At 44.9% G+C, this 12327-nt stretch overlaps 1 protein-coding gene across 7 annotated transcripts in view; it reads right to left on the bottom strand.

Annotated features, from left to right (window-relative positions):
• The window catches only part of CAMTA1 (calmodulin binding transcription activator 1), a 322967-nt gene extending 310668 nt beyond the window's left edge, over positions 1 to 12299 (bottom strand). For all 7 annotated transcript variants that reach the window (XM_049803043.1, XM_049802953.1, XM_049802770.1 and 4 more), the window contains exons 1-2: positions 12239 to 12299; positions 7873 to 7966 (exon numbers count right to left, since the gene is read on the bottom strand). In XM_049803043.1, the coding sequence (XP_049659000.1) occupies positions 7873 to 7939 (67 nt within the window). In that variant the 5' untranslated portion in view covers positions 7940 to 7966; positions 12239 to 12299. The remainder of the gene's footprint in view (positions 1 to 7872; positions 7967 to 12238) is intronic.
• Positions 12300 to 12327: the final 28 nt, after the last annotated feature.

The raw sequence follows: 12327 nt of genomic DNA on the forward strand, positions 1-12327 counted from the left end.
GCAGTGCAGCTAGTCAAATTATCTCTTGAGTGCCTGTCCGGTGCCCTATTGCACAAAGCCCTTCTTCTCTGTCATCAAGGATATGCATTAGTTCTTATAAACAAAACCAATTTTTTTAATATTTTGTCCTCGTTTCAGCTGGGATAGAGTTAATTGTCTTCCTAGTAGCTGGTACAGTGCTATGTTTTGAGTTCAGTAGGAGAAGAATGTTGGTAACACTGATGTCTTCAGTTGTTGCTAAGTAATGTTTAGTCTAAAGTCAAGGATTTTTCAGCTTCTCATGCCCAGCCAGTGGGAAAGCTGGAAGGGCACAAGAAGTCGGGATGGGACACAGCCAGGGCACTTGACCCAAACTTGCCAACAGGGTATTCCATACCATGGGACGTCACATCTAGTATAGGAACTGGGAGGAGTCGGGGCAGGGGGATCGCCGCTTGGGGACTAACTGGGTGTCGATCGGCAGGTGGTGAGCAATTGCACTGTGCATCATTTGTGTATTCCAATCCTTTTATTATTACTGTTGTCATTTTATTATCATTATCAGTTTCTTCTTTTCTGTTCTATTAAACCGTTCTTATCTCAAACTGCGAGTTTTACTTCTTTTCCTGATTTTCTCCCCCATCCCACTGAAGGGGGGGGAAGTAAGTGAGCAGCTGCGTGGTGCTTAATTGCTGGCTGGGGTTAAACCACGACGTATTTCTCATTAGTTTTAGCTACAAAACAGTGTTTTCTTTCTAGATTTGCCTAGACCTTGTCTAACCACCAAAACTATTCTTTCCCATATGACCCACGAGAGTTGCACAGAATGAGAAATACAAACAATCAGTATATGCAGAAGATATGGAGAAATAGCTAGTCTTTACTTAGATGGTTTCATTTGTGAGTTCTTGGCTTTCCCCTAAACTTCCTCCCCTGAAGGACTGGAACAGCTATACTTTTCTTCCTGAAGTGGAGTAAATCAGTTCCTACACTCTCAGTAGCAGAGTGAAAATTAAGATGTAAAGGAGTAAAGAATGCAGGAGAACCCTATTATTCAACAACAATACAATTTGCTGCTGATCTTCAGTTGCTAAGACAGGCATGTCAATTATTTATAGAACCCAGAGTGTTAAATATGAAGTATTTCAGCCTGGGACAGCATGAAGGTAAAACAAGGAACGTGATCCTGTCAGAACTGCAGAATTGTGGGCAAGGACAGAATATCCCTCCACAGATTACCCTTTTTATTGAACTATAAATTGAAAGAGGTCCTTATGAAGTGTCACTTTCTGTGTTAAATGATATGCATTCTCCCTTTTTGACAGCGTCACTCTGTATTTAATGTTTATCTAAAGGGCTATTTCTGCCAGGGAAACAATGCACAGCATCTTCCAAACCACAAGTTAGCATAACCTCATCTGAATATTTGCATGAAATCCATGACCTTCTCTTTATCTGCCCTTACATCTACAAACAGCCCATCACGCATATTTTAAAATTTGCTCCAAATGACTGCGACTTTGCCATTCTCACGGTGCTGAGAAGACCTCGCCATGCAACACTGAGCAACACTGTAGGATTAGCCCAAGGATTAGATACCTACTACCAACTCACCTATAGTAACCACAAAATGCAGCTTAAAATAACTTCCACTGACTCCTTAGAGTGGGAGACACATTGAAAATTAGTGAGCGCTCCTAAAGAAAAGAATTATGCATAAAATGACTTCTTTTTAGCTGGTAAGAGAACTATGAATATTGGAATTAGCTTTTATACTTGGAATGGTGTCTTTCAACTTCCATCTCTGATTAAACCATAAAACCTGTGACCTAGCATTGCACAATGTCAATTTTTGTAACACCCCTTCCTGCTTAAAAAAAAAATAAGTAGATTTACAATAATATCAAAACTAGAAGTTAATCTTTCTGCAGGATTACTGATTGATCAAAATCAATGAGAAGTATAAAAAGTAAACAGATCTTAGTGCAGAAATTAGTACAGGATCTATGGAAGTGGGCAGTCACCTGGATGACAAGCCTGAAGAGCACATTTCAGAAATGGATCTGCAAGGTCTGCCTATGAATTTAAGTGCAAATTAGGAGTACAATCTAAGGACTGCACTTACTTCTGCTGTATTTGGCATTAAGCCCTTACAGTTCAGGTGAAAGCTTGGAGGATGAAATTATGTCCCTAACTTCAAGCACCCACCATAATCCAAACAATTATGTTTTGCATGAACTATACAAAGGTGTAAGTGCCAGTACTGGAATCGGCTCACAACAATGGCCAGCGTTACATGACACAATCCTGTCAGCACAGAGACTTCCAGTTACGCAGACTAACTACAAAGTTTCAGATATGAAATCAGAAAGAACGTATAGGCTTGCTTTTAATAATTGTCTTATCATTGTCTACAGTAATCCCGGAATTTTGGAAATAAAATATTTCCCACTTCATTTGGCCATTTGTTTGCTCAGAAAACATTGCTTCCTGTCTTGTGCCATTTAAGACGCAAGGGGCCTCTGTGTATGTAGTGTCATTACCGGGAAGCTCCTTGCACGTGGAATCCTGCGGAGCTCTGTCCTGCTCCCCTCCTCACAAAGGATACTCTCTCTCATTAAGGGAGATGTCAAAATGCTAAGGTTCTTCATGCCAGCAATAGAGGAACATGTGGTTTACACCTCTCCCACATTGAGATTTAAACCTGTTGCATCTGAAAAGTTTAAATCCAGTTTCATTAGTCAGCTGACTGGACATCCAGGAAAAACAAGCACAGGGTGAGAAGCACCCACTTCAAGTTCAAGCCGGGTCAGATAGCCGTTACTGCGGTTAGGAAGGTGAATACTCCAAGGCGTACACTGGGCATGCAAAGATACCTTCTTAAAACAAGAACTGTGCCTCAGGTCCGTTTTGAACTCAAGTGTTTTCAGACACCTGACTCAAACTGCCCTTCCCCTCTGTAAGCGGTCTTTCCTCTCCTATGTGGATCGTGCAGCTGCAAGCCAGTCTGGGACTCTCCACCTGTGCAAACCAGTACATACCCGTCAGATTGGCCGCTCTTAGAAGACAGTGCAAGACGCATCTGTTAGCCTGTTCCTCCAATGATGGCAGCTACAGAGCAGTACTAATGCTACACAAAGCCCAGAGCAGGCTGCGTGGCTTGCTTCTGTAGTGGGAGAGGCTTAAACAACGAAACCAAGAGATGGTTTTAGTAGCATGTAGTGGTTATTTGGAAACAACCTATGCAAACTGCACATGGCGGAAGGTCTGCTGAAAGCACCAGGTAGAAGCCACTTCACCACCAAAGACTTAGAGACAGACTGAGAAAGACACAGCTCTCTCCTTTGCGGAGAGCACCTCCTCGCTTGAACTCTGCCAGTGCTTTGGGCCACGCAACATGCTGATAAGCACCACAAGTCTCTCATTTCAAGAACGTATGTAATTTTACCCCAAGTTTTTACCTTGGTGTCAAACAGATAGCATATTTGACTTTTTATATGGTGCAAGCCCTAAAATGCATAAATGAAAGCTCACACTGCTGTACAGACTGAAAAGAGTTTAATCAATCCCAAAGCGTTCGCTTCTTGGGGAAAGTAAGGCACACGACAACCTCGTGCTTATTGAATTAGACTCTTAGAGCCACTGTACCTCAATCTATGAGGGTTTTCCTTCCCTGAGGGATTTTTGTTCGCGGTGGTCAGCTAGCTCCTTCCAATAAAAATAAGTTTTCTACAGACAACAATGATTAAGAAATACTGAAAACACTGTTCATCCTTCACCAGAAATAACTGATATGATGGCACTCAAAGAAACTATCCCAGATCGTGATGGGGACTTCTTAGCATTTTGCGTCTTGCACACTGACTCTACAAAAGCCCTTATTTACTAAACTATTATAAACAACTCATTAGCCACACTAATCCCATAAAGCAAGTGGTGCATTACTGGTAGGTATCCACCATCTAATACGCGAAAAGCTACACTGTCTGTCTCTAAAAATACCTCATTTATTTTATGCCAGCCAGTTGCCAGCTTTTATTCAAAAAGGTTGAACTTTTACTTAAGAAGAGTATGGTTGGAAGCACACAAATTGTGTGGCAGATATTAACATACTCATAACTTCCACAGAATCAAAATTTCAACTTATGTTCGCATGAGTGATACAGAAAGTTTATCTGCACAAAAGGTGTTGTATGGTTCATTGCAAGTTTGTTGAAAGCAAGCATCTGGATTAAAACACCCAAAGTTGCAGTGAAAGGTTGTCCATGGCTCATCTGAGGAACTAATCTGTACTAGTCAAAAATGTCCACACTTTCCTGGGGAAAAAGATGAAAACAAAACAAAAAACCCACAAACAAAACCAGAAAACCTTGGAGCCCTACATTCTAGTAACAAGAACAGTAGTAACGGCCACTGATAAGTGATATGGTCTTAATAAAATGCACTAATAGCTCCATTAAATATTCCATGCCAAATCAAATATTTCGAAGATGGAGGAACTCTAACTGCATCTCCTCCAGATGCCTTGCCTCTGACATTGAGGGCGAGATCTTCAAATAAAATGACTAAGAAATTTTGTCTGACAAACCACTTACAGAAAAGGAATAATACTGAACTTTAAGATCAAAGTATACAAGTGATTCACCTTCCTTACTTGTACGTTTGCAAGACATAGGCTAAACACGAACATAACACTAGGTGCTTTGAAAAGCTCCACCTGCATTTGACTAAGAGAATTTGCATCAAGTGGTAAAGTGAGGCTACAGAAGCCTGAACGATTGGATTCGACTCTCTCCTAGATAACCATCCTCAAGAGCTTTGTCTATCAGACCATGTCACCTGAATGACTAACAGCACGGTAACTCCCACGGCTGCCATCTCTCACTGACTCCAGCAAGCTAAAGCATTAGCAGGACAGCAAGCAAAATAGAACACATATTTCCCAGTGCTCCCCTGCAATTGAAAACCTGCATGCTGACAAGACTGAGGGGGAAAAAAAAAACCCACAAAACCAAAACCACAAGCTAGTCTAGTAGGCAACTGTCTATCCTCAGGGTCACATAAAATACCACGTGCTGGAGGAAGGAAGAAACAGCGAGGAGCTGGCAACATCCAAGGCACAACGCCCGCAGAAGTGATTGTGCTGATGCCAAACCTGGTCCTATCTGAGCTTTCCAGCCACTGCTGAGTTGACAGCACGTGCCACGATGCCAGAGCTGGCAGAGGCGATGCTGAGCACAGCTAGTGGCCACTAGCCACCTTAAAGCAATAGCACCACGCATCTTCCCTGAGATAACGTTTAGTGGCATAAATAGTAAAATAACATATATACAGTGCTCTGTCGAAACCACAGCAATTACTGAAGAACAACTGCCTGTTCTCCATTTCACCCAGCCTGCTGTGATGCCGGACTTGCAGGGTGCTGCAGTCCACCACTGAGCCATGCTGGCTGGGCTCCAGGGCCCCGAACAGCGAGCAGGAGGAACGGGGAATGGCTGCAAGTCCTGGCTCTGGGGAACCAGCTCCACGGTAAGGACACAGCTCCTTGCCAACACTGACTGTACTCCAATTTTAGCAGACTTAAAGCCTTCCAGATCAATGGTGAAGAATTTTGAAACTCAAAGAGCATGATGGATTTACATCTGAGTTTACAGAAATAGCTGAATAATACACCAACAGCCTTAACGTAAACACGTGCAGAAAAAGAACAAACCAAACTATCAGATCTCCCAAAACACGGATTAACAACAGAAATTTGCTAATGACTATTTTAAGTATGCCTGAATTCTCAACTCTGGTGTTATAAAACCAAAAATTATATCATCATATATTTTAACTGTATGATAGCTCACGATATACAATACTTCAAACATGGTTACATTTCTAAAATGACATAGGACAAATTACTGCTTTTTCACCAAAACACTTGAATCTGGTGTTGCTCCTCCCCTGTGACATCATGTGGCCTAAACATAACAAGGATTTTAGGACATCCTGTAGCATCCAGAACAGCTCCTTATCATGGCAACAATGGGAAAGTATTTTACTAAATAGAGGCAAAATTAAACTGTAGAATTAAGCCCAAATAATATTCTCACTGAGAAAGCAGGAGAAGTCATTGACTTCTTCTCAGAGAACTATGCTACTGGAGGTGGTTGGAGGCTGATTTTGGAGAGAGAAGAGCTGGTAGGGAATATGGGTTCCCAACTTCCAGTCACCAACACTGCATGAAATCCAGAGGGCTGGCCATGGAAAATGGTATCTGTAATTCATTCCTATGTTTCTCATCTTCAAAGTGTAAAAGGTTGGCTTTCTGGCAAGCTCTACATGTTCTGAAAACAGCTTCTGACAGATGAAAGCGATGCCCTAACACAGAGCTCTGTCCCCACGACATGCTCTTTATGCACTTGGCTGAAAGGATCCAAAGACACCGAGCACGCTCGTTTAAGCTATACTGCTGCAGGAAATGCACTTTAGTGGGAAAGAACGAGGTGCCAAAGGTCAACAGAAAGCCAGCGTCTCCCTTCCCAGACACCTGGTGCGCATACGGAATTGCTGGATCTTTCAGAAGATCTCCTAGCAGTATGAAATCAGCCTGAAAAAATAATTTCTGACACTGTCAAAACTGCGCTAATGATCTTCAGGAAAGGCTATGGTGCTAGCACATTCAAAAGCCTTAACCCTGCCCTGCACAATGCTCTGTGTGATGGACCACATCTTGATTACAAAAAATTTAAGCTCATAAAAATTACAACTGGCACCAACACCTGAACTATAGCAAATTCCTCCCTGATTGTTGTTTTGAAGACGACACTTCCAGCAGAATAGAACTGTTATTTATATATATCAACCATTCACACCTCATCCTGCTTCTCGTACTGACAAGATCTTCTGCTTGCCACAGAAATGCCCTTCTGTCCCATACACTTGCTGCCAGAAGGAGCCGAGAGGCAGGGGGCAACATGCACATAATTACTACAAACCTGGAACATTTTCAAGGAGAATGTTTGCTTTTGACTTTTGGGGGATTAAAGCCAGTCTTCCATAAACAAGCATGAAAATATCCCAAGGAGAGCTACATTACTAATGAAGATTTTCTTGCTGCTTGTCATTTGCTTCAGCCACTTCTGCTGCCTTTGGACGAGTGTGACGAAGGCCCTTCTACTGCATGGCTCTCTGCAGGTGTGATTAAATCTGCCTCTTACTTCCCAAAGTCCCCAAGTGGACTATCATGCCTCAGTTACAGAGATAATTTCTCAGAATGAAAGAGCCAGTAAGAAGCGATTCCTTTGGGCATCTCAACAGCATTAACACAAAATGCAGTAAAAAGCATCACAGTACCAGAAAGCAATTTAGTCCTCGTGGAAGCAACTTGTTTGCAATGCATTCCAAACATTTTAACCATGTGTATCTGCCCCGGTTTAAGTCAGAAGATGGTGCAGGCAATGGCTGCACTGAACCGTCACCTCAGGAGAATGGCACTGGCTGCAAATTAACTGGTTGAGATCATCTCTCATTTATCTTTTTGCTCTCCTCACAAAACATGGCAGCAGATTGCTGGACTGGTATGATTGCTAGACTAATTTGGCAGTGTGAGCTGCAGGTTGGGACGAGACGGCCACTGGACCTGCAAGCGTGTGCATGCAAAGACACATTCGAAAGTATGAGTCTTGCAGGGGTTTTAGGTACAGAACGATGCAGCTTTGGGGAAGACCTAAGCATAGAAAGTAGTAAGTCAGGAGCGAGAGGCATCACTGGGACTTCATGCACAATGGAGGAGGGAATTCAGAAAACAGCTAACATTTGAGGGGGTGTGCCATTTGCCTCATGAGGGAGGGTACCACATGAAGTCCCACAGGCTCCAAAATGCACTCAATTAGCTGTTCCTTTTACCTTTTTGTTCTACCCAGCATTTCTTCAAGAGCACTGTCATCTCTGGCTTTGGCATCCTACTCATCATCTATGAATTCATGTTGCCGTTTCCTCCCTGAAAGGAAAAAGTCCCATAGTCAGTCATTTGCTACACAGAGGAAAGGACAAATTTGACAGAGTATTTTTGCCACTGTTCAAGTTCAAAGACCATTGCTCCTTGAGCAGACACAGTACTGCAAGTTGTGTTCTCCTCTATGGTGTCATTCATCTGAAATCAATCAGCCTGTGTTGACTCTAGAAACTTATCCCAAATTTACCTGCAAGCAGCTGAAAAGCTGTCAGTATCTCAGACCTGCCTGGAAAGAAAGAGCAGGGCAATGACTCACCCAGAGTAAAAAAATCCCAGCAACAACAAGAGAGACTTGCGCCAAGCAAATATCTTTATTTTATTTTGAAACATTCTGAAAGTGTTACTCTATATGAAAAAGAAGCAATACAACACTGAGAGAGCACACTTAATGTTAGGGAAGCCTTCCTTTCATATCACATGAGCCAAATTAAAAATAAAGCTAAACACAAGCGTACAAAGCAGAGACCAAAAAAAAAAAATCAATTTTCTGAAAGAGATAACATGAGGGGCTCCCACAGGGGCTGGCAAATTCTGGAAGAGAGAAAGAGATTATATTTTATGGGAAGAGATTCAATAACCATTCTTTTCCCATAAAGCTAGTGATGGAGGATTGTCACTGCTCCATAGACACACTGTGCACATTTCAGGACAACAGTAACAGAAAATCAATAGCATCTTTTATACGTGAAAAGACATTATCTCTATGGACTCCTAATACTAACAAATGGGACCAAAGAAGACCTTTACTAAAATTTAGTAGTCAGCATTAATCTGGCTGATAAGAGAGGGGTAGTATGCTAGTCTACATCCTTGGATATTTTTTTTTTTTTTAAAGAAATAACTCTGCTCAGAGCTTCACCCTCCACTGAAGCCAAAGAGCCCCCAGATGACACTACATTAAAAGTCTAACAATGTTGAACCCTGGCGCTGTCGCTCGAAAGCCCCATCGGCATACATTTCCTCTCTGGCTGATGGCTGTAATCATTAGGAGGTAGGAGCTTTATCAGGTGGTAATTTGACAGCTTTGACAAGCTCGGCTGAATTTATGGCACTTTCTAGTTTTTCCCTCCATTGAGCTGAGATGGAACTAAAGTTAATATTAGCAAAAAACACTTTGTGCGGGGGCAATTTTCCAGCAATGACTACATGATTCCAGTTACTAAGAAAATCTGCTAAACAAGGCCTCCTCACAGTCCTTTGCCACTCTCCCCAGACTAGGGAAGATGGTTCCCCATCCAGCCCACTAGCTTAGATGAAAGATTCAGTACATGGAAGGAATCTCTGCTATCACTGGCTCTAAAGCAGCAGAAGTGAGTCAATTCTGAAACAGCTCTGCACCTTGTAGAGGAGCCACTAGCATCCCAGAGAAACACAAGGACGGATGTTTCCCTTAGCTTAAAAAAAATAACTTTCAGCTCCAAAACCAGTTTTCCAGATAGGGACATTCACAGTTTGCTGCTCCATTTTTCACCACGCAGCACTGTTCACTGGTGCCTAAGCTCAGGAACGCTGGCACTTCAGGTGTACCCTTCCAACATGTCCAGACAGACTGCGAAAGCCCTCCTGAAGGACCCTCCTGAAGGACCCTCCTGAAGGACCCTCCTGAAGGACCCTCCTGAAGGACCCTCCTGAAGGACCCTCCTGAAGGACCCTCCTGAGCACATTCTGCTACCCACTGCTTACCCAGAGCAAGCACCTAACCCAAGTTCATGAACTCAACACCTCAGGCCAAGAATGGTGATGTTCAGGATCATTATGCTCAACTCCCTTTCTAGGTGCAGGCTAAAAGTCTTTTAAACAAAGCACATAGTTTCTTTTCTGTCTGTAAAAAAATCAAGCAAAAATGAGAGTTTCTTATATTTGCATGGATCATACGGTCCACTCTAAGACAGAACCCAACCAATTACGTCTGAGGAGGGGCAATGCCAGTAGATTGTAACCTCTGGAAAACACCAGAGCTGTGTCAGGACACTAGTAAGGCTACTCACAGTTCACAAAAGGAGCACACTACACACACTGGAACTGAAGCCACAATGTCACGTGTCTGACAGCACACGGGTTGGCTAAACCCAGGATCTGATTCCTGGGGTCTGCTCCTCTCATCACAAAAATCACATCCCACACAGCACCATGATGCTTTCTTGTGGGGTGCGAGGAATCTGCGAGCAGTGACATGGGCAAGAGGAACACTGCACCCTGAACCAAAACTTGGCAAGTCAGTAAAGCACAAACAAGTACTTTCCTCCCCCCCCCCCCCCCAATTGCTTTTTGCCCTAGATGTTACATTTCCTCTGTTATAATCTCGGTTTTAAAGAGCTTTCTCTGCATGCTTAGAAAGCACAGTTCATATTTAGCTCCCTAAAGTCGTATTTCTCTCTTCCTATATTTCCCTGCCAAGATGTGACATCTGTGGACTGTTCCCAAAAAATTCCCCTGAATCATCTGTGATGCATGCGAAACAGCGGCCAGAGCTGGCAACGAGCAGCTGTGTCTTTTAGGAAAGCGTTAGATCAATCTGGTAAGGGGAAGGATTCCCAGTAACTCTGCCACCAACACCCCCGAGGACTGCACAACTCCCAAACCACGTTAGAAAAAGAGCACAATTACGACAGGACCAAAATCCATGGGAAATAGCGTTGCCACAGCAACTGGCATCCTCAGAACTCAAGTCTTCTTTGCATTTTTGCACAGACTCAATGACTCCTAAACCACGTGGAAAAAAAAATGAGTCTAGCAGGTGGGTACATTCAGGAAAAGGATGCTGCCAGGTGATTTCCTGTAAAACAGACCCATTTCTACATGGTTGCTCAGAAATTGAGCCTTTGTGGATCTCTTGTTCCAAAAACTGCATCTCACTTACTACAAGCACAGAGGAACTTCCATAACACAACCAACACTTCCTTGTTAACTACCCTTGGACCAGAAAAAAAATTATTAAATATTAAAACATTCCTGTTTTCAAACAAAAGTTACATGAAGATAAAATCCAGAACAGACTGGCTGAGCTTTGGAATGGGAAAACACAGTTTCAGCTTCACGCTAGACTGTATTGGTGTTATTGAGTGGTCTTTCAAAAGCCCCTCTTTGAGGACAGCAGTACTCTAAAATCACTCCGGCACCCCCTACACAAACATCACACCCAGTCACTGGGGAACGTCCAACCACGAGCAGGAAAGGCCTTATTTTTCTTCCTGGCTGCCTCATCACAGCGATAATGCCAACGAACACCCAGTGTGTCCACCAGCATGCTTTATAACGAGGCACAGGTTAGAGCACAGACCAGGAAGCCCTTCTGCTAGAAATTCTGTCTGCTCCCCACACTTTTGGGGCATTTCCTTCCATTTCGCTACTGGGTGAGACATGGTGAGTGCCCTCTCCTGGTTAACCCGCCATCAAGACTGTCTGCTCTTTGGAGGGCAATACAGCATTCTCTGCTCTGTGGTGAAAAGCCAAAGCAGATCTACTGACTCAAAGAAAAACTGCTCCAGATTTATACTGGTGACAAACAAGAACGAGGTCTAGCCCTGGTTTGCTCCCTGCCAGCTGTTTTGTGCCAGCAGGTTTGACATCGCTGAGCTGATCTTCTGCTCACCTCCCTATTCCGTGCAAGTCAGAAGATCTGACCTCACGACATTGAGCTGCAACAGGCTGCAACGTTTCTCAGCTGACCTCTGCAAGTCAGCCTCGTAAGAGCCAGGAGCTACTCATGAAATAAAGACGCTTTGGGCACAAAACGCTGCGGAAACGATCCTCTTGCTATGCCAAGCAAAAGGCCTCGGGGCAACGTCCGGGACTCCTGGGCCCGCGAATAAGAGGGAGCCCTTTTTGGGGGGCACGTCTGGCGGGCAGGCTGCAGTCCCGGCGGGACCCCCACCGCCGCTGCGCTCCACGGCCAAGGCGCTCGACGCCAAGGGCGAGCACGGCCGGAGGGAGCCTACCACGGCCGGCGGCACCGCCTGCGGCCGCTCTCCTCCCTCTCTTACCTAGGGACGGAGGGCACGGAGACCCCGACCACCCGCGGCTCCGCCGGCCCGGGCCTGGGGCCCGCTGAGCTGCTGTCACTACCGGCCGCCACTCGGCCCCCTCCTCCCGGCCAGGACGAGTGCGCGGGCACGGAGCGACGCCTCAGGGCCCCGGGCCGCCGCCGCCGCCGCGGGGAACAGGGCCGGACCCGCCTATCCCGCGCGGCTCTCGGACGCGCCAGGCCGGACCGGACCGGACCGGACCGGACCGGGCCGGGCCGGGCCGAGCACTCACCGCGGCATCCCGCGCCCGCCGCCGCCCGCCTCGCCTCACGGCGCTCTGGGGCGGAGCCTGGCCGCGCATGCGCGGACTACGCGCGCGGG

This window comes from Accipiter gentilis, chromosome 1 (genome assembly GCF_929443795.1).
Source record: "Accipiter gentilis chromosome 1, bAccGen1.1, whole genome shotgun sequence".
Classification (NCBI taxonomy): Eukaryota; Metazoa; Chordata; class Aves; order Accipitriformes; family Accipitridae; genus Astur; species Astur gentilis.